Below are 21,629 nucleotides of genomic sequence, written 5' to 3'. Positions count from 1 at the left end.
ATCTATTCATCGCGGTGACAGAAGGGGTGAAGAAGGTTGTCATGTGTGGTTTTACAATGATTACTTTGCAGAAGTTCTAGTCTCCCCAAGTGACCTTTCCGACGTAGATTCCGAATGCACAAACATGTGTTTAAACGTGTTATGTATGCAATAACATAAAATGATACTCCCTCCGTTCCCTTTTGTTCTTTACATTTAGAATTATGCACGGTCATTTAGATAAATTGATAAAGTGAGTACATTCAATCATTTTTGTCATCAAAATTCATTGGAAAATGATAAATGGAACTTTTACTACCAAAAATTAATGAAAAAGAAAAGGTTGAAGAGGAGAGAGAAAGTAATAATGAACATTAAAATTCGTACTCCAACCAATATAAAATTGGAAAAAGTACACTTTTACATGCAAAATTGAGGACAACATGAGATAATAAAAAATAAATCAAGGGTAAAGTAGTCTAAATTTTATGTCTTAAAATATAAAAATCCTAAATGTAAAGAAAAAATAGAAACACCCAAAATGGAAACGTAAAAAACAAATGGGAATGGAGGGAGTATATGGTTCAAATTAAACAAAGGAGAGATGCTACTAGACGTCTAGGCTTGTATCCACTACAAAAGTGCACTAGAGCAATTAGGCAGTTTTCTTACGGTTTAACCGTCGATGCTTGTGACGAGTACATAAGAATAAGCAAAAGTATTGCGAAGTTGCCATTAGATTAGTTTACCGAAGGTGTCATCAACCAATTCAGTGATCAGTACCTAAGACGACTAAATGGTAATGATATGGAACAACTGCCATGAATCGCAGAGGATTGGGGATTTCCAAGCATGATCAGAAGCATTGATTGTATGCACTGGGAATGGAAAACTTGTCCGATCGACAACATAGAAAGGACAATATCAAGGCAGAAAAGGGATAGCCACTCTTATACTAGAGGTTGTTGTTGATTGAGACTTGTGGATTTTACATTCTTTCTTCGGGATGTCGGGTACTTACAACGACTTAAACATACTACACCTACCAATCTCCTGTGTTTGAGGATGTGTTGGAGGGACATACTTCTCCTGTGAGCTTTGGTGTTAATGGACATCAATACAACAAGGGGTATTACCATACTGACGGTATTTATCCCAAGTGGGCTACTTTTGTAAAGTCTATCACTAGTCCGCAAAATAAAAAAAATATACTGTTTGCACAACATTAAGAAGCAGCAAGGAATGATGTTGAGCGAGCTTTTGGAGTCCTACAATCTTTATTCACTATAATTCGGAGACCGTCTCTTGCTTGAGATATTCAAATACTTCACAAGACTATGTTGTCTTGCATCTATCGTATTGTACAACATGATCGTTGAACATGATGAGATACGTATTTGAACAATTCCGACAAATTCCACTACATTGACAGCCAAAGTGGTTCCAACGAGGATGCTTTCGTGTATTGTAATGAGCGTGTGGTAGACATTAACATATATACTTGCAACGAAGAACATAGATTGAAGATTAACAAGCTCTCTTGCAATCAAAACATGATTTGGTTGAGCACATTTTGGAGGAAGTTTAGGCATAACAAGAATAATAACAATTAGATTCCAATTCTATTAACGGTTTAGTATGTGTTATGTGTAATGCACTTGGGTGGTTTTTTTTCCTTTCAAATTTGCAATTAATAAAAAATTTGTATTCCGCATTTAAATTAACGAATTAATTAATATCGCTAATTAAGCTAATCATAATTCATAAGCAATTAACAACGTTAATAACGATAGTTTTAGCTAATTTTGCACGCACATTACGCTAATCGTAATTGCCTAATAGTAAGCGTAACTAATATATAAATCGTATGTATAAATGTATATTAATTTAACAATTTTTTTTTGTGAAAAGCTAAACATTGCCCTCGAATACCTAACTAACACCCGCAAATTAAATAAAATTACGTACTTACCCTTATTAAAAAATTACCCCCCCTAAACATAATCTACCCCCTAAACCCTCACTTCCTCTTCTCTCTCTTGAAAATAATTTTTTCTCTGTCTCTAAACCACCACCACCACCTCCTCCTTTTACCATTCACAACTACCACCTCCTCTTTTATCCACCAACCACCAACTCCTTTTACCTCCGATTTCTGGATCTACACAGCTGCGGCAATGACGAGGAAGGACAAGGGGAAGTCGGTTGCCACAGATAAGATTTGTTTGTTTGTCTTTTTTTATATTCTGAATCGAAGGCAATCGCTCGGTTTTTTCGAATAACCTAGGCGCAAACGCCTAATTCGTTCGAACAATCGTACGTTGTACGAAAGAACTGGGCGTTTGAGGTGAAACGAAAAAAGAAAAAAAAAAGAATTCGAAACCTAGGAAAACGCCTAGTTTTTTCGAAACATCTTAAGATATTCGAAAAAACTAGGCGTTTTAGCCTGTGTTTTTCAAAAATCCTAGGCGTTTCCTGGGTTTCAAATTTTTTTTAAAAAAAATTTCACGACATACCGAGTCTGTACGGTTTGACGAGCTTTCGGCGAGCGTCATTGTGTTTCTGGTCTTTCGTCGTCATCCATATGATCAAAGAATTTGATTTTGCAAAATTTAAAAAATTTGTTGATTTTGAAAATCACGGTGGTTGGTGGTTAACCGATGAGCGTTGGTGGCCGTTGACCACTGGAGAGAACGGTTAATAATTTTGTGTACGGTAAAAGTGTGAAATTGAAGTAAAATTAGTTATCTTTTATAATCGTTATTATAAGGAACAATACGTAATTTTATTTTATTTTGTGGGCATTAATTAGATATTCGAGAGCGATATTTTTTTTTTGTTTATTTTAGTTGATGTATACCCGAGAAAAATATATATACTCCCTCCGTCCCCTTTTGATAGTCTCTTATGGGCATTTTTCACGAGAATTAATAAACACAAATAAGAATAGTATAAGTAAATTGAAAAAGTAAATTGACATTGAGTATGCAAAAAAGTAGAGAGAGAACATAATAAGGGGGCGTTTGGTTCACAAAGTGGTATGGGGTTGGAATCAGGAATGGGGTTAAGGTGGTATCGGGTTGGAACTTGATACTTAATACCATGTGTTTGGTGTAATTCTGGAATGGAATATCTCACTATTCTCTCCTTTTATTTGATACCTAAGGGAATGGAATGAGCCAAACCCACCTCCCCCCAAGGTTTCTAAACCCCATACCTCATGGGTTTGAGGTATGGGTTTGAAATTCATATTTTTGTCAACCAAACATATGGTATGGGTTTTAGTCATCCTAAACCCATACCTCATACCTATATTTCGTTAACCAAACGCCCCCTAAAAGTATTTGGGAAAACAAAATTTACATAAAAAATTTAAATTTGCACAAATATCATTGCAAATTAGAGGGAATTTTGGTAAAAAATTAATATTAATGGTTGTTGGAATAAGCAAATGGATGAATATTTTGGGACTAAAATGTGTGATGGAGTATTTTTTTTCTCTACACTTGATCTTATGCACTTAATATTGCGAGTTTGCGACATAGATCGATAAACCATAATTGCGACATCGATCGCCAACTTTTCTTCTAAAATTCTGAAATATCATGCAAAAATTTCCCATTTCTTATTGACATCTGTGAATCAATCTTAATCTTCCTCCCTTGTCGTAGTAGATTCAACACTGCTAAAACCCTAATTTTTTATGGTTTAATTTGCTGAATTTTGCATAATTTTTGGGGCAAGAGTGATTTCGAATAATGGGGCTTTACTCAACTGCGACGATCTCAGCTGACGCCGTGAAATTGTGTGTGTTTGACCTGCGAAGGGGTCAGCGAGAAGGTGAAGAGGTTGAAAAAATTCTCTACTTCTTTCCTTCCGAACTGCCATTGACTGATCAACTCTCTGTCATTGGGCTTAGTGAAGGTTTGATCACCTTCACAAGGTTAGTAATTGCTCTTGCATTTCTTGTTTGCTTCAACCTAATTTGCTTTGGTTTGCGAAATTGATGTGTGTATTGTATTCGACGATTTATTATCTTCTATGTTATGATTGTAATTGCTGGGGAAATTGCCGAGTATAATGTAGAGGGATTCTTTTTTACAAATAACTGGGTCAATTGCAATTTGCAAATTAGGCAAAACTGTGTATAATTTAGAGGGGTATTTTTTTTTTTTTTTTTTTTTTTTTTTTTTTTTTTTTTTTTTTTTTTTTGGCAAATAATGGGGAATTGCTAAGTAGGCATTTAGGCAATAACATGTATGCAAATATTTGGGGAATTGCTAAGTAGAAAATATTGTGTGTAATTTACAGGGTTATTATTTTCTACAAATAGCTGGGGGAATTGCGAAGGAGGCAATCCTGAAGGGTGTTTCTACAAATAATTGGGGGAATTGCGAAGTAGGCAGTATTGTGTATAATTTAGAGGGGTGTTCTTTTTCTACAAATAACTGGGGAAATTGCGAAATAGGCCATACTTGAGTTTGCTAATGGGTATTAGGTTGATTGCTTAAGTTGTTTAAGGTTTGTTGATAATATATTTTTTACTTATGGAGTGAAATGTTAATGGAGTTTTATGTTTGTTGATGTCTGCACTTATTTGTACAAGAGTTTTGTTTTCTTAGTTTCTTTTTAAGATTCTATGTATAAAGTCAGTTTAGTCATATGAAAGTAAACGCTAACTTGATGTGATGAGTGTTAATTTTGGTATGATCTGATCGTATGCGTAGAGTTTTCTGCTCACCAGTAGCAAAATTTCTATCTTTTCTGTAGAATCTTCTCTCCAGATGCTGCTTGTGAAGTTATTGAGGCTGAAAGGCATTCCCATGTTTTCTATGAAGCGGAGCCTGACGTTTGGATGGTGATGGTATGTGTATTGTGCTTTTACTAATGATATATCCCTTTCAATTGACTTGTATGACTTTTATTATTGTGAGTTGGGCCTTTGTTTCTGCTTGGATGACAAGGAATCTATCTCTAGAAGCTTGTAGTAGGCTAAGAGCTAAGACTCTATTTGTTGTTTGTTATAAACTTAATTGTTGTGTACTGATAATAATGCTTAACTACTTAAGATTGAATGCAAAATATCAGAAATTGGGTTCAGAGTTTGTAGCCAGTATATTGTATTTAGATTGTTAGAGATATTGGGGAAATGGATGTGAGTAAGAGAGGAAATCACTCCCTCTATCTGGGTTTATAGTCAAATCGTCCCATCTTTCCACAATTGAGAATATATAATGACCCCTCAGTGTTATGTTACAAAATCTTTGGATATTTCTTTCTAACAGAGGAAATGTGTTTCATCAATTTAATTTAGTATATATGGTTATTATTATCATATAGTGGAATTTGTAGATTAAAAATATAGGAAAATCTGACATTACTGCCATTTTACTCTAGCATGTTATAAATACCTAACTTAACCATCATATATGAGTTTCATTGGGGCATTTGGGAGAAAGGGCAATGCATTCTGTCCCACGATGAGGCCAACCGAATGGAATTTTGAATATTTCATATGCTATGTGTGTTCAGTATCCACTGTATTTATTCTGTGGTTCTGTCTGTTCTAGGTAGTGGAAAAGAATAAGGAGTTAGAAGGTATATGGCGTATCAAGGCCCTAAGGGAAATGCTTAAAGAAGTACATTCTCTGTTTGTAATGTTCAATGGATCCATAAGAGCAATGCTTGACAAGGAATCTACTGGAGCACTTATCCGCTCACATTTATTCTCCTTTATCACTGATTATCTGTTTGGTACGGCCTGATTCTTTTTTAAAATTGAGATTGTCTTTCTACTGTCTTAAGTTGTAAAAATTTATTTTAAGTTACTAATTGTCAGCATGTCAAAAACGGTATGCTTTGGATTTCTGCTGCTGGGGTAATGCTGAAGTTCCTGTGTCATTCTTCATTGGATTTCTGCCACTGTGGCATAGTGCTGAAGTTGCTTCCCTCGTGCCTCACTTAAAATTTTCTCTTTGAGGCAGATTTCCTTGCTGGAAAGAAACTCCAACTACCATCCTTCCATGATTCTTTACAAGAAAGAGGAACTGTGCAGATGTTGACTGTAGGACGTGAGGCTGCAATAGAAATTCAGGTATGTAATTGGGTTATTTATTTTATTTAGTTGAAGAGATTCTTAACTCTTTCTTAGTTATTGCTTCATCTGATGGACTGATGCATTCTAGATTGATATAATTGAATTATTTTGTTCGTTGGTGGTGATGTATTGTAAATGTAGCTTATCAGCTGAGCAAGTCTCAGCCTAAGGATCAGAAATTGGTCAGTGACAGGTGATGTGTACTGCATCATCTGGCAGGAAAAGCTCACCTGTTATTTTCTAGGACCTAGGCAGTGACAAATCTGATGGACTGATGCATTCTAGATTGATATAATTGAATTATTTTGTTCGTTGGTGGTGATGTATTTTAAATGTAGCTTATCAGCTGAGCAAGTCTCAGCCTAAGGATCAGAAATTGGTCAGTGACAGGTGATGTGTACTGCATCATCTGGCAGGAAAAGCTCACCTGTTATTTTCTAGGACCTAGGCAGTGACAAATCAATTCTCTTATATCATCGTAATTCGTAATCCTAAAATTAGTTAAACCTGATTTAAGAAGTCTTAAAAGAAGCCCAATCTTTACTTCTAGTTGTTCTAAAAATACTGCTATTGTGATTTTTGTGAAAAACCTTGGCCATAGAGTGCTACTTGGCTTAGTTGCCTACTTCAATCTTTTGTAAATGTTTGTATGTATCATCAAAGGCATATTGTTTGAGTAATAGGATGTTCAACAAGTGGGAGGACGTCTAAAATGGCTGGTCTCCCTCACTTTTTCTATTGATTCCATCTGTAGTGCTTAGTTTTATCCTTTTACTCAAATAATAAATGGGGGCTAACATTCTAATGGAATACAGATGGAAAAACAGGTTAATAGTAGAGTATGAGAGATTGAGAGATGAGGAACTTTGATTGGTTAAGGTGAAGGTAAGAATGAAGATATGTAATGTGGAGTAAAGCCCGAGGTTTCTTTAACCTGGACCAGAGTTGCAGATACAAGTGATGATTAGGAACGTATGCGACCCCGCTTGAAGGAATAGGTGTTTTGGGGTTGTAGTAGGTGGCCTCATGTGCAGTTGTTCACTAAGGTTCTTTTGAAGTTGTAAGAACCCCGAGCCATTGATTAGCAATCTCTTATCTGAACTGACACTTGAACGACACTTCTTCTTGTTGTATGTCTTTCTGGCATACAAAATCTCCTATACCCATCCAATCGGTAAAGTCTGCCAACCCCCCTTGCTCCCTTTGGAGCCTCTGATCTGTCTCTTCCATCTTTTCAGCTTAGGAACAGTTTCTGCTCTCCTTGTGGTCTCTATTGTTAAGTGGTGACAACAATAGGGGTCATTAAAGCTTTCCCTCTTCATTCAAAAGCTCTAATTGTAGTCCTGTCTGCCCTAACTTTGATATGTGTTCAACCATGAATATATTAAATCCCTTTGTATGTCTTTCGTATTATCATCAATTAATATTTCACTGTGCAGGAACTGGGATAATCATGCCTATAATCACTGACAATTTCTTTTCTATGAAGCTAAAGATTATTTAGTTCTTCTAACAAAGAGGAAGCATATCCTGGTTGTAGCCGAGCCCATTTCTGGGATTAGGGCTTTGATTGTTGTTGTTGTTGTTGCTATTAGGATCCTCTGGATATATCTTTCAATTTCTTTTTTATTAAGGGTTAACCTGAAAAGTTATGTAGGACATGTTTCTTGTGCCCAAGGTTCTAAATATTTTTTTGGCTATTCCTTTTCCGAATAGTTCCAAATGCTGGGAAACTCTTCTCCAATTTTTTTTTTTTTTTTTTGAGGATTATCTGCTATACCAGGAACTTCTCCCCATGCATTTTGGTCTAGCTGGAAAATGACCAGTTTTTCAAATCTTAGGTGTTGATTACAATGGACAAAATTATTATCATAGTGACCTAGCTTTGACTTATTCTCTGTTTAGTAGCTACTAGCTGGTCAGTTATTTGCAATTTTTATTCTATGCTTTAGTGTACAGACTGTTTGATTGGTAGGTTTATGGGTGCATTAATTTTACCCTACGCTTTGCCCTTATTGGGCCCCTTGCTTGAGGCATCAGTGCTATCAGATGGTATGATGCTGTGACTGGTCCTCGTTTGAGAATTTGCTTGCTGCGCTCACCTGTGGGACCGAGGGTGCAGGATGTTATGATCGGTTGATTCTGCTCAACTGAACCATCGATAGCTTATGCTATATGTACATGAAATTGCGTCACTGGTTGAGGTGGCCTTGTAATATATAAAGCACTCAGGGCATGTAAGTATATGATCAATGGCACTTGTTACCTATGGAGTGGCCTTGTAATCTTTAAAGCAGTCGAGGCATGTAAATTATTGTCAATTGCTATGGAGTGCCCTTGTAATCTGTAAAGTAGTCAGGGCATGTAAGTTTATGATCAATGGCACTTGTTACCTATGAAGCATGAGTAAGCCTGTTATAGAGTGTAACCTGTACTGGATACAGGGAAGGGACAATTACGTTGAAAATACATCCCCGATGTCCCAAAGTGTATCTAGATCCCATTACTTCTTGAGGATGGGAATTGGGTGTGTGTGTGTGTCCCCAGGTACTAAATTGAACTGTTTACCCATAAAAGAAGTCGATATCTTATTCATTCCAAACTCCCAAGTATTCATCAAACATTGAGATTAGGGTTGAGTAGTGAATCCAACATATATATTTTTTTTGAGGCTCTATCTTCCCCAACCCCCGTGGGAATACTGATTACTGAATAAAGGATAAAAATTTCACACTTGAATGCAAACAGCTAGTACGTAAGTAATACAAGTGTACAACTATTACTGTCTTTGACTCTTTCACTACCCTCTTGGCCTCTTTGCCTCGTATGTAATCTCAAATTATACGGATTAATGGGTAACTCATCAATTATTTATTTATTTATTTATTTACTTTTTACTTGTCTAATTCTAAAGCTTTGGCCATTAACACTCAAATATATTTAGTGGTTTAATTTCTGCAAATCTGCAATAATTGTAAAAAAAAAGGAAAATTCACTGACTTATTGTTAGAGAAATTTTAAATACGAATTGATAGATATTAATAATCTATATGTTTTTTAAAATTTGGATTTTGCTGTTTTTCATCAGCTTTCTCGTTTTTCCCTGTTTTCTGTATTGATCTACATGGGTTGTTACTTAGTTGACTTCTTGAAATTTCTTAATTTGACCTGGAACTTTGACTTTTAACTTTCAAAGTTTCAAGAGAAATGGGCCTACTGTCCTTGAGTTTCAGAAGATTTTCAGAAACTTCCTGCAGCCGATGAAAAAAGATGGGGTCGAATAGGTAGATCTGCAACCTGCAAGTACAAAGGCTGTCCATGTTGGGCCATACATTGTAAAATTCTTGATTGGTCTATTATTTCTTAAAACAAAAGTAGAAAGGATCAAAGGACATTGAACCCTTGCATTAGTTTTGGAATGCTATAACTCTAAGCTTTAAGTAGCAAACCCTTCGTTGACAAGTGGTGCAGGTTTTACTTGCATGCAAAGTGTTGTGGTAAAGCAAGTATGCAGACCAAATGACCATTATTACATGGTATGTGGCTATGTAGTTTAATAGGATTCGTGGTACGGGATTGAGTACACTAAATGGTACCCGTAGCAATTTGGGTATGCAAGGAACAAAATGAATTGTGAATAAAAATATTTTAACGATGCAGGTTATGCAAAGTGTTATGTACTTATGGTAAAAGCAAGTATGCAGACCAAATGACCAATGCTACATGGTTTGCGGTACGATATGATTTGAATACAGGAACGAGAACACTATTTGGTACGTGTAACAAATTGAGTACACCTAGGAACGGTTTTGAATCATAAATAAAAATCTTCATCAATGCAGGTCATAGGCTTGTTGAACCTGGCCGCAGGGTTGTATTATGAATTAGTCTACCAAATTGGTTCAAAATCAGGGGTCCATACCATGTTTCCGTTAACACTGATGCAGACTGATGTAATAATGGTGTGCATGGAAAGTGTTTTTTTTTTTTTTTTTTTTTTTGTTGTCCTTTTAAAGGAGATATGAGATGCTATAGACAGTCTTCTATAATTTGGTTCAATACTGATCACCTTGCTAATTTAATTGTTCCATGTGAGAACTAGATACCACTTTCTGGTTTTGGGTGTCAACTTCTTCACAATTATTACTGTATATGCAGGTTTCAAGACTTGGGATTATCTTTTAGTACCTTCCTGTGTTCAAATTATCTTCCTGTTAGATTTGGACACACATAATTAGGGTTTAGTGGGGTGGGGTTGATTTTTTAGTATATGGTGGGAAAATAAAAAGTGAATAATAGGTAGTGGGTAAGAGAACCCGCATACTGTAGAATGTAGAGTATGAATACAGTTCAAGAGAGAGAGAGTGGAGAGGTCCACATCACATGGATTGAGAGGGTATAATAATAATTTTAAGTAACTAGAAGATTTGTTGTAGACATTCTTAGAAGGAACACAAGAAGATTATGTGGCTGGAGGGAGTAACTGTCAATTTTTTCATATTTGGTTTGTTTGTTGTGGGTATTAAATATTGTTTTTGATGCTGGATTATTGACTTGTTTATTTATATCATCACATATGCATGCTTCTGCCAATAAATGTGAAATAAATTTGAACAATAGGTTATTGTTCCCTTTTTCTTTTGTTTTTTAAATTTCTTCTTTTGATATAACTACATACTCTTACCTAAATGAAATGGGCAATTTGCAGTCACTTGTACGAGTGCTTGAATCATGTGCTGGAAGTGCAGGGTGCCATTCCCTTGTCTTGTTTCATGATCTGTTGGTGTCAACTTCTGTTTGTCCGGTTTTTTCTGACTCCAATTTGTTTAGTTTTAATATTTTCTGTAAAAGTTTTGTTCGGGTACATCACAGCACGCTAAGTATATTTAGAATACTAATATCTAACTTGATTTTCCAGGATGACACTGTCAACTTATATACTTATGCTGTTTTGAGGATGACTCCTCGTGCTTTATCTGCCAGTGGTAGTTCATGGTCCTATTTACGTAAAGGAAATACTGCTGCTCATCTTACAGCAGGATCCATCCTTCCAACTTCATCCACTTCTACAGAACGAGTTCAAGGATCACGAGATACCTCCCCTAGTGGAGAAAGTAGATATCTCATTGCAAGGCCTTTGCAGCAGGGCAAGTGGTCAAAAGGGAAGGATGGTTTTCTTGTAACTAACCAATGGGGATCAGATATGAATGCTTCGTTCCCCACTGTTTGGCTTCAGCAAACAAAAGAGAGAATGTATCTTTGTGCACATCAGCACAAAAATCTCACCATTATTCTTTTGATTCCTGTCACCTCTATTAATAATGCAGAAAGAGAGATACCTGTGCTGAAGCAGCAGCTTTTGGAGAATGTTAGTATCTATTTCTTTTCCGTATTTTAAAAGAATATGTGTATATCTAATTTGCTCTGGTTTGTGGAATTGATGTTGTTTATTTTATGTTTAAAATCTGATAGGCGTCACTAAAAATCTTGAAAGTTGAGGAAAAACTTGCAAAAGGTTGGGGAGGTGAGAATGTGTACCATGTCAGTGGTTATCGGTATCTGTTAGTGGATGGTGATAGATGCGTGTCCAGGGCTTCTCCTGCAGCAAAAGCTGCAACCTTAGCAAAGGTAGGCTTCCGATGCTAACAAATTGTGCTACATTCAGTTAAATTGAGTATTTTTTACCCATAACTTTTACCTTTTACCCCCCCCCCCCCCCCCCCCCCGACCACCAAAAAAATAAATAAAAAATAATATTAATAATAAAATAACACCCCAATCAAAGCTTACAATATGAGTAATAGTGGAACTCATAGCATCTGTCCATTATGCATTGCGTTATATATGAGGTTAGTTTTGACTGTACTCATACTATTTCATTTAATTCTATCTGGTATCTCCAGGAATCTTTGGTTGCAATGTGCAAGCTGAGGGAACAGGTTGACATGGAAAAGAGTAGAACTAAAGATGATGATGTAAATCATGATAAAGACCTGGAAGTGTGCATCAGGGCCAAAAATAACTCATGGGTTGTTGCTCGGATATTGAGAGGAAAAGAGCTCTATGTGGTTTTGGAGAAAGCCAACGAAACACTTCTTTATGCATCAGATGCCATTGAAAAGTTCAGCAACAGGTAATTTTGTAATTATTATTTTAAATTAGCTTCCCGTCTTAGTATTTTCAAAAGCAGGGTGTTAGCATTTGGCCACCTTACTGTGAATTACATATATATTTAGACCATCGGATATGATTAATCAAGTCACACATTTTTTGAACCACTTAGAGCATAACAAATCATTGAAGGTACTAAATGACGGGCAACTAAGCTTAATTTTATCTTGATGATCTTAGTTGGATGATAGATTCAAGGATGCATTTTGATTTTAGTTTCATATGTTTTACTTAACAAACTATCCTAGCATAATTAGTATGTTACTTGGACGCCGGTTATTATGTCAGACATGAGTATGATTCTAGTGTGCATACCCATGGTGGGGTACGAATACTTGAGGTGAAAAGAAGAATCTACATAACATAGACTTGATGAGTAGTGCTTTGCCATTTTGTATGAAGTGTCCTTCAAATGCATCCTAAAGTAGGCAAGAAACTTGAATGTCTTGCTGTTTTAGCCTGGCTCTTAATGTAGAAATTTGCTGTGAGGGGGGCTAAAACAGTTGAAAGGATCAGGCGAAAAATTTCAACCCATGGAGACTGGTATTTTTTTATATTTGTTATGATTCTCAAACTTGTTTCAATGGTTGCGTTATCAGGCTGTCACTCCCTTCTCGGCCTATTTAGTTTGTTTCTCTCTCTCTGCTACTTGAGACATATTCTCATTCTTTTTGGGTATTTTAGTTATTCTTGTTAAAAGTTAGGCAAGGTTGGAGTGGATATATTATAGCATGTTTGTTATAACCTCAGCTAGTCAGCCATTGAGCCCTGTTCTGGCTGTCTCGTGTAGACTTTTCAGTGGTTCATCAGCATTGGCTGCTTAATTTTGTTGTCCATTCATTGGTCATGGTGATTGTTCATTGTAGTGTCCGAGGGCTTCTTTAACTTCGACTAACTGCAGAACTAAATACTTTAGATAAAATTCCTCATTTTCAAGTCCCATATTTGCACTTTCATGTTACATTAATGGGACTTGTAGTGTTACAATGCTATAATGTTAAACTATTCATGTTCTTCACTTGAAATTGTAGGTATTGCAATGGAACTTTCTCATAGAGTTCATATTCGTGGAAAGCTAAATGCAAAATGAGGCGGAGAAGAAGCTTGTATCATTCTGTTTAGACTTTTGCTTAGATCACGGCACCATATTATGTACATTTTTGTTGAATATAGTTTCTAGACTATTGTAAAATGTCCAGTTCTGTATTTGATGGGATCTATTCCTGTTGTTGGATCAATATTATTGCTGTTTTAATTGTGTACATATGCGTTTTTTTATTTTTAATATATTGGTACATTAAACGTCGAAAAGTTGTTTATTTCCATCCTCTATCATTTTTGAACACCATTGTTCTTGGTACAGCTCCAAGGCTTGCAACAATGCGTAAAGAGTACGAGTTCGGCTCAGCAAATTCTAAACAGTAAACACCCATAGTCCCATACTGATCGCGTTTAACAATTACCAAAGTAAATTGCGGTTTCTGTGGGAACTGCCCATATGGCATTACACAAAGTCTTATATGTGGCTGGCCACACCGTGTGGCAGGGGTTACTTCGTTAGCGTAATAGAGGTTACTTAATCAGTGTTAAAGGGGTTACTTTGTCAGTGCTATAGAATTACTCAATTAGTATTACAGGGGTTACTCATCTAGTATTACAAGGTTACTTGGTCAATTTTATATGAGTTACTTTGTTCTTTTATAAGTGGCCACACGGTGTGGCTGGCCACACACAAGACGGGGTGATGCATCTTTTTATGTTTATTTAATTTAGTAATAGAATAAACAAAAAATAATAAAACAAAAAAAAAAAAGTTAGACAAATAGAAAGAAGATAATGTTTTTGGGTTACATTAGTATTAGGGGTGAGCAAAAATCAGAGTACCCTGAATATGAACCAGAACCTGTTAAGAATCGTAGGTTTTAGAATCGGAACATGTACAAGAGGTTCTTGTTTCGGGTAGCAAATTTAAGAACCTGTTGCAACAGGTTTCGGTTCAGGTTCTTGATTTTTTGGAACCGGAACCTGTAGGGTACCCTATAACCCGATAAAAGTTTCACTTAATTTCAAAGTATAAACTAATTCTTACTTATTTTATAAATAATATATATCAAAATTACAAATATAAAAATATATATATTAAATTTGTTAGACAACTATTAGTTTGTTTTATTTGCGAATTGTAAACATTATAAATTAATGACCAACCAATTTTTTATTAAAAAAATTGCAAAAAAATTAGTAAGTATATTATAAGACAGGGTAACATGAATCGGAACCGAAACCTTTTCTAGGAATCTTTTCAACAGAATCCGGCTTCGGTTCCGATTCCTATTTTTGAGGAAACTGTTGCAATAGGTTCCGGTTTCAGAAATTTTACAGGGTACTTGTTATGCTCACCCCTAATTAGAATCATACAACGTTCAAAATCTGTTAAGAAAAAATAAAAAAGTGGCAATTGCCTTTCAAACAAAGTAGTATTGAATATCATAATATAAACATTTCATATTAAAACTAAGGGGTCGTTTGGTTAACATAGGAAGTGAAAATTCCCATGAATTTCTAATATATGGGAAATAAATTTCATAATCAAATTCATGGAAATTTCTCAAAGTTGATTGGTTAGTAACGAGGGAAGTTAATTCCCATAGGAATTTCAACTTACCTAGGGGGGACTAGGATTTAAATTCCTACATTTTGTGGGAATTGGAAATTCCTAGGAATTCCCCATTTCACCAAATTTTATTCAACCAAACAACTTACTCATTTTGCAATTTCTAGGAATTTCCAATTCCCATGATTTTGTATGTAAACCAAACAACACCTAAATATCTAAATATGCTTTAACAACAGACCAAAAACTAAATATCTCGATTATAACTTGATTAGCTCCGACGACCTTTCCTTCCCCAATTAAGAGAAGGCCTCAGCATTTCACCCCTTTCAATGGCTAAGCAAAGACAACCATCTTCCTTTGATCGATTCGCGAGGACGGTAATCACATCTCCTTCCTCTAGCCCAAACTCTCTTCTCAAAGTATTCCAGCTTGGTTTAGCCCCATTCAACACATACCTATATCCGCATTGATCTGGATAATCCCATCGAGTCAGAAACATGTTATGAGACTTAACCGAATTACACCCTCTAACCTTCACCGGTATCTTGCACTTTCTGTCACACTCGTCCACCTCTTGAAGGAACCTCTCTTCTTTATCACTCAAGAACTTGTCACAACATTTCGATTTTGGGATTGATAGACGTGCTTGGTGAGGGTTGACGTCGGAATTCTCGAGTTTTTTAACAATCACTACCCTTACATCATCGTCATTATTAGTAGTCGTAGCACAAGAATATTGCGGATTAATAACAGCATTAGTATACTCCAAAGATGGTAGCCTTTTTTGTTTCTTTATACCATTCGAATAGTCAACCGACTTCTTCCTCTTCTTCTTGCTCTTGTAATTGTTACTACTGTCGTCGTCGTCTTTCTTTTTGATGTGCTCCTTCTCTTCGTGTTGCATTGCTCTATAAGAAAGGCGTTTGGTCGGAGGTTGAGAATTATGGTTCATGGTTAAACAAGAGGGAGTGTTGTATTTCATATACCCAAATAACGGAAGATTACGTGCAATGGCAAGTTTGCAAATGCCGAATATCGTAGTGTTGGTTTGTGACTCCATGGAAATATGCTCCATATTCAAAGGAAGAAATAGACTCGAATTCGGAAATTCTAGTATCAAAGAGAAAGAATTAATTGAAATTGAGACTAAAAAAATTAAGTAAAGCTTGAAAAATAATGAAAATTGGCAATGAAAGTGTATCTTATATAAGAAGAGAAGAGTCGGTGACTCGGTGTTATTGTTTCCTAATCCAGGTCGATCTTCTACAAATTGTAAAACGTATGTTATTTTACTTGCGGCCAAATTTTACAACTTCCTCTAAACTTTATCTTTTATTTTATTTTATTTTTTTTATTTATTTATTTTTCTATCAAATGGTATGTTATTCGATTTTTTTTTAGATTTTATTTTGTCTAAGATATGCAATTCAGTAGATGAGGTAGTCACTACTAATTACCAGCTCACCCGTTAATTAATTAATACCAATTCTTAATAAATAATAATAATAATAATAATAATAATAATAATAATAATAATAATAATAATAATAATAAAGAGTAGTATACACACTTGCGTTGCTGAAGCGGGTTCAGGCGTTCGCTAAGACTCGGGATATTGGTGCTCGTGCAGCTGCTCACATCTTCAGCAGGATCGGATTTGCTATAACTAGAGGGGTGGGGGCCCAGATTGTATCTCGGCTCCCCACCAATTTCTTGTAAATTGATTGACTTTGTAGGTTTTTTGCAGCTCAGCGGAAGCGGGATAAGTATGAGGCTCGTTGTCAGGCGATTGGATATGGGTTCATTCCCTTCTCCTTTTCTTCGTTTGGTGAATTAGAGAAGGAGGCTATTGCGTTGCTTAAGCGAATTCAGAGGTTCTCGACGACGCAAGACATTGGAGCACGTGCTGCAGCTCATATTTTTACTAGGGTAGGCTTTGCTATAGCTAGAGGAGTGGGGGCCCAGATTGTATCTCGGCTTCCCACTAATTTATTGTAGGTTGTATGACTTTTTGTTTTTGAGATAACCTATTAATAATAATAATAATAATAATAATAATAATAATAATAATAATAATAATAATAATAATAATAATAAAGGAGTAGTATACACACTTCTCTCCAATTATTTTCTTGTAAGGTTTGAGCATCCATATGTGGAATAATATAATTTTTTAAATTTTTTTAAAAAACGATATTTATTTTGCATTTGCATGTTGTTAACGCTAAATTTTGTGGAATAAATCTTAATGATCCTTATGTACAAAATATAAAATTGAAATTGGTTATTTAAGGAAACATTATTGGATTTAGACGATTATAACAACAAGATCTCACATTATTATGGTTGTTCTTATACATAAATCAACAACAAAGGTAATTTTGTTACTTGACTATTATAAAGGACATAAGGAAGAATAGGTAAATAAAGAAGGGTGTGTTTGACATTATATTGTTTGATACGAGTAACAATAATTGTAACGCCCCGACTTTTAATTGGCGTTACCAGACCGTACTTAATCCGTCATTCGCAGCGGAAATTAATTAGCCATAGATAAATCATTCTTTACTCATCATATGCAGCGAAATCAATCATTTAGGTAAACTCATAATCACATGTGGGTTATGAGCCCACAAATAAACATACTCCTTAATTAGAAAACTCAACAATTAATACAACTCCAATCTTCCTTACTGTAATAAAAATAACCAATCTATCTCATCTCTTGATGATCCATAATACATAAGCCTTGATTATATTCCATAATCACTCAAATATGTAGACTCCTTTAATCCTTTTGCCTTTGATTAACTTGAGCTCCGTCATCAGTATCCCTGTAAATATCCATAAAAATAGAAAACAGAGGAAAATTCCAAAAATGAGTGGAAAACTCAGTAATATTACTCTAGCCCGTAAAACCATTTTTCTTTCAAAATCATTTGAGCACATATCTTATTCCTTATGCATTCATAGTTGTTCAAAATTAATATAATACCATTATTTTTAAAAGTTGAGTCGGCAAGGATCATTCCCTTTACATAAGATCATAGGTAAGCACAGGTTTTTGATATAACGTAACTTTCATTCGTGTGGGATTAATTCCCCATTTCATTAATATACTTTCCTCCACCTATAACTCACTTATTTTCTATATTCGGTACATTTTCCATTGTCGACAAATGTAACCTCGTATCATATTAAATCATTTCTGAACAACTTTATACCTCATATAAATTCATAGCACATTGGCACAATTCATAATCATTCATTCGTAACACTTAATTGAATAAAATAATCATTATCGTTAAACATTTAACAGGGGCATAACATAACAGATCACGTCCACATATCTTAGAGATTAATAAAATAACTAGAAATACTTGTTATTCATAGCATTCTTATCACCTTGTACGATGGTAAAACATCTTTATGAACGATCGTACATATCAGGATATCGTAAAACTCATTAATAGAGTATCCTTGTGAGTTCTCATAAGTCCTTTAATAAAATTCAGATATTCGTAATCTTTTTGGTGGACATGCTAGTCGCTGGACAGTATGACATGGCGGAATGTCTTCCGCGATGGGCCGGTGCCCATAACATAGAGCTGGTGCTCGACATAGTTGGGCAGGTGCCCCATGGGTACATGCATTGCATGACCGAAACATAACATATACTGCCAGACGGACTAGGTCTTTCACTTTCATTTATTATGTTATGTATCTTTTAATAAGTTATTCGTAGATTATTAATATACTTTCGAGAGTTCCACAAATCAAGAAAACATTGTATACATGTAAATCATTCATACAAATAATAAGACTGGAATACATCAATGAACATGTTGATCATCTCGCAAGTCATTTATACCAGAATATAAAAGATTATGTCATGTCATTTGCACATACAACGCTTTTAAATCATAACATGCCAAACATACCATACATGCATACGTATGATACAATAACATGTCATTATAGTTACACACGTGCACTCATAATAACTAGACATAATTGTCACACATATAGGTCTAAACACATGCATTAGCTAAACATAATAGTTACAGATACGGAACTGAACACAATTGCTAAACATAATGGTTACACACACAGGGCTAGACATAGTTGCTAGACATAATGATTACCTCATTTGATCATCTTTAATCATCTCACTTAGCTTATTCTCCCATAATTTTCATCCGAGCTCTTAACCTCCATCATTAGATTCTCATTGCTATGACTCATTCGATCATACCCAGTAATAATAAATATTCATTAGTAACCTCTCAATTCAAAACCTTTGACAGAACCAATATAAACTTATCTTTATAGAATAAAACAAGTATTAAATTACTAGAGTAAAACAAACACTACTATGAAAATAGGTACTACTAGTCTACTACTATTCATATTACTAGTAAAGAAATAGATTAAAATCATATATACTACTACTCGACTATTCATATATTAGTAGAGTAAAAGGATTCAAAACTCAAATCCCTTTAATAATTTAAGTATGAAAGCAATAACAAGACTCATTTTAGAGAATTTATCATACGAAATACAGTAAAATCATTTCTTATGTCAAGTGATTATTTTAGATAATAAACAAGTATAAAATAGCATAACATAGATACTACTACTGTTATTATTATCAAGGAAAAATAATAGTGAAATCCAAAGTATGAAATCATTCTCATAAGAGTCATAACTAAAATAAAAAGTAACAAAGTAAACTTACTTTGGTGATATTGAAAAGAAGTAGGTTCAATTCAAGAACTTGGTTTTAAAAGGCCACTTGTTTCTCGGTAAGAACAGAACATACATATCACGAACATGGAGAAAGAAGAAGAGTGGGCTGCAATCAGAGGCCGCGTCGGGGTGACTTGTCAACGGCAAGGGAGGGGTGGCACCGCCTTGAACTAGTACGTAAGGGGTGGCGGTGGTTGTCATAAAGCTATTAGTGATATTTCTTATTTTAGCCGTCGAACTTTATGGCTATTCTTATACTTGCTGCTAGGAAGAAAGAAAGGATAATGACCAAGTTTACTAAAGATAATCATAAGTTTTTAAGCAACAAATAGCAAGAAAGTAAAACTAGACTAAGCTAGTTCATTGCTTAGCCGTGAAGATAGGAAACGAAATGAAGAGGCAAGCTTTGTCTTTTGCGAGCAAGGACATAATGGTCATTTCACTATCTCGGGTAAAAATAAAGATCCTGATGCAAATCTTTCAATATTTGACAAAACATAAAAATATGACTTATTAATCCGAAATACATTTTAAAATAATTACTTTGCTTCGTATAATTAGGTTATGAAATAATATAATCTTAAAATAAGATTAAGACTAAACACAGTCGTTCTTCGTAAAATAGAGATTAAAATTATATTAAGCTTATAATAAAGATTAGAGTATAATAAATCATGTTTAAAAATCCCGGGTATTACAATAATTCTATGCTTAATTACACATTACTTGCTCCATTTTTTCATGCGCGGAGCTTTTAAAGAAACAATAAAAAGTACTTCCTCCATTTTTAAATATTTGCTCCAATTCTGTTTTTTGCACTATTCATTTGTCCTACTTTGACTAATTTTGTGATTCATAATAAGAAAAAATATAGTCTTGTGGGTAGTTGTTAGATTCGTTTCAAATTCAATAAATAGATTATTAATTTTCAATTATTAAAATTTATACTTATTGATAATCAAATATATTGATCAAATATTAACATTGACATGCATGCCCAAAAAAAATGGAGGAAGAATTTAAAAACGGAGGAAGTTATAATATGCGAAGGAAGTCGGATTGGTGGAAGTGTAAAGTATGATAGTTCTGAGGAGAGAGAATTTGGAACTATAGAAGTATGATAGTTGTGAGGAGAGAGAATTTAAAACTATAAAAGTAATGATAGTTCTGGGTCCACTAGAAGAGATTAAATTAATACTCTCTTCGTTTTAAAATACTTGTTCCATTTCTCCATGCGTAGAATTTTAAGCAAAATTGGAGAAGATAATAAAATTTGGAGGTAGTGGGATATATATGAAAAAATAAAAATTGTAATAAGCAAAAGTTGTTAGAGAATTGGGTGAGACAGAATATGAAGTTAACAAAATGTGATCTACGTTGGGTCCATTAGTTAAGAGAATTGAATTAAATATTGTAAAAGTTATCCAAATAATGGAGCAAATATTTAAAAACGGTCGGAAATTGAAAGTGGAACATGTATTTAAAATGAAGGGAATAAATTATTGTAGAAGATATCTGAAAAAGGAAATGGAGCAAGTAATAAAATATGGCCGCTAGAGAAAAGGGTACGTATGAAGCAACTACTAATAAAAATATGGAAGGAGTGTAATCTATAGTACATAAATCATACTCCTTCCGTTTCATAATGTTTGTTCCATATACTATTTTGGGCGTTTCAAAAAAATCTACCTATATTGAACATATTTCACTTATAACTTGATTTTTTTGGAATAAATTGATTGTACAATGTAAAATAGAAAAACTAATTAGATTTAAACCTCTTTCTCAAAATAAAAATAAAAAATAAAAATAAAAATCATTCAGCCTATAGCATGATTAAATGCATAACAATTCAAGCTTTTATTCCAACAGTCCCTTATGAAACTCCTCCTGTTGATCCAGAACTTACACGAAAACAGAACAGTAGATCAAAGTTGTTATTTTGGAGTTAAGAACAAAGTAATCTTTTTCAACACAAATTTCAAGGATGAAGAACAGTAACACCAATTAATA

At 34.5% G+C, this 21,629-nt stretch overlaps 1 protein-coding gene across 4 annotated transcripts; it reads left to right on the top strand.

Annotated features, from left to right (window-relative positions):
* Nucleotides 1-3,488: 3,488 nt before the first annotated feature.
* Nucleotides 3,489-13,558, top strand: LOC145620796 (vacuolar fusion protein CCZ1 homolog B-like). 4 transcript variants are annotated; one of them, XM_081675510.1, is made up of 10 exons: nt 3,489-3,922; nt 4,750-4,843; nt 5,550-5,733; nt 5,819-5,857; nt 5,964-6,073; nt 10,785-10,880; nt 10,995-11,444; nt 11,549-11,704; nt 11,980-12,209; nt 13,279-13,558. In XM_081675510.1, exons 1-10 carry the CDS (start codon nt 3,738-3,740, stop codon nt 13,301-13,303), a joined length of 1,569 nt encoding a protein of 522 aa, XP_081531636.1. In that variant the 5' UTR covers nt 3,489-3,737; the 3' UTR covers nt 13,304-13,558. The 4 variants fall into 4 exon arrangements, with proteins under 4 accessions (XP_081531636.1, XP_081531638.1, XP_081531637.1 ...); XM_081675512.1 differs by lacking the exon at nt 10,785-10,880; XM_081675511.1 differs by lacking the exon at nt 5,819-5,857 and having other exon boundaries at nt 3,490-3,922.
* Nucleotides 13,559-21,629: the final 8,071 nt, after the last annotated feature.

This window comes from Chenopodium album, chromosome 27 (assembly GCF_948465745.1).
Source record: "Chenopodium album chromosome 27, dcCheAlbu1.1, whole genome shotgun sequence".
In the NCBI taxonomy this organism is placed as follows: Eukaryota; Viridiplantae; Streptophyta; class Magnoliopsida; order Caryophyllales; family Amaranthaceae; genus Chenopodium; species Chenopodium album.
Note: the sequence above shows the minus strand (reverse complement) of the source record. Positions and strands in the feature narration are given on the sequence as shown.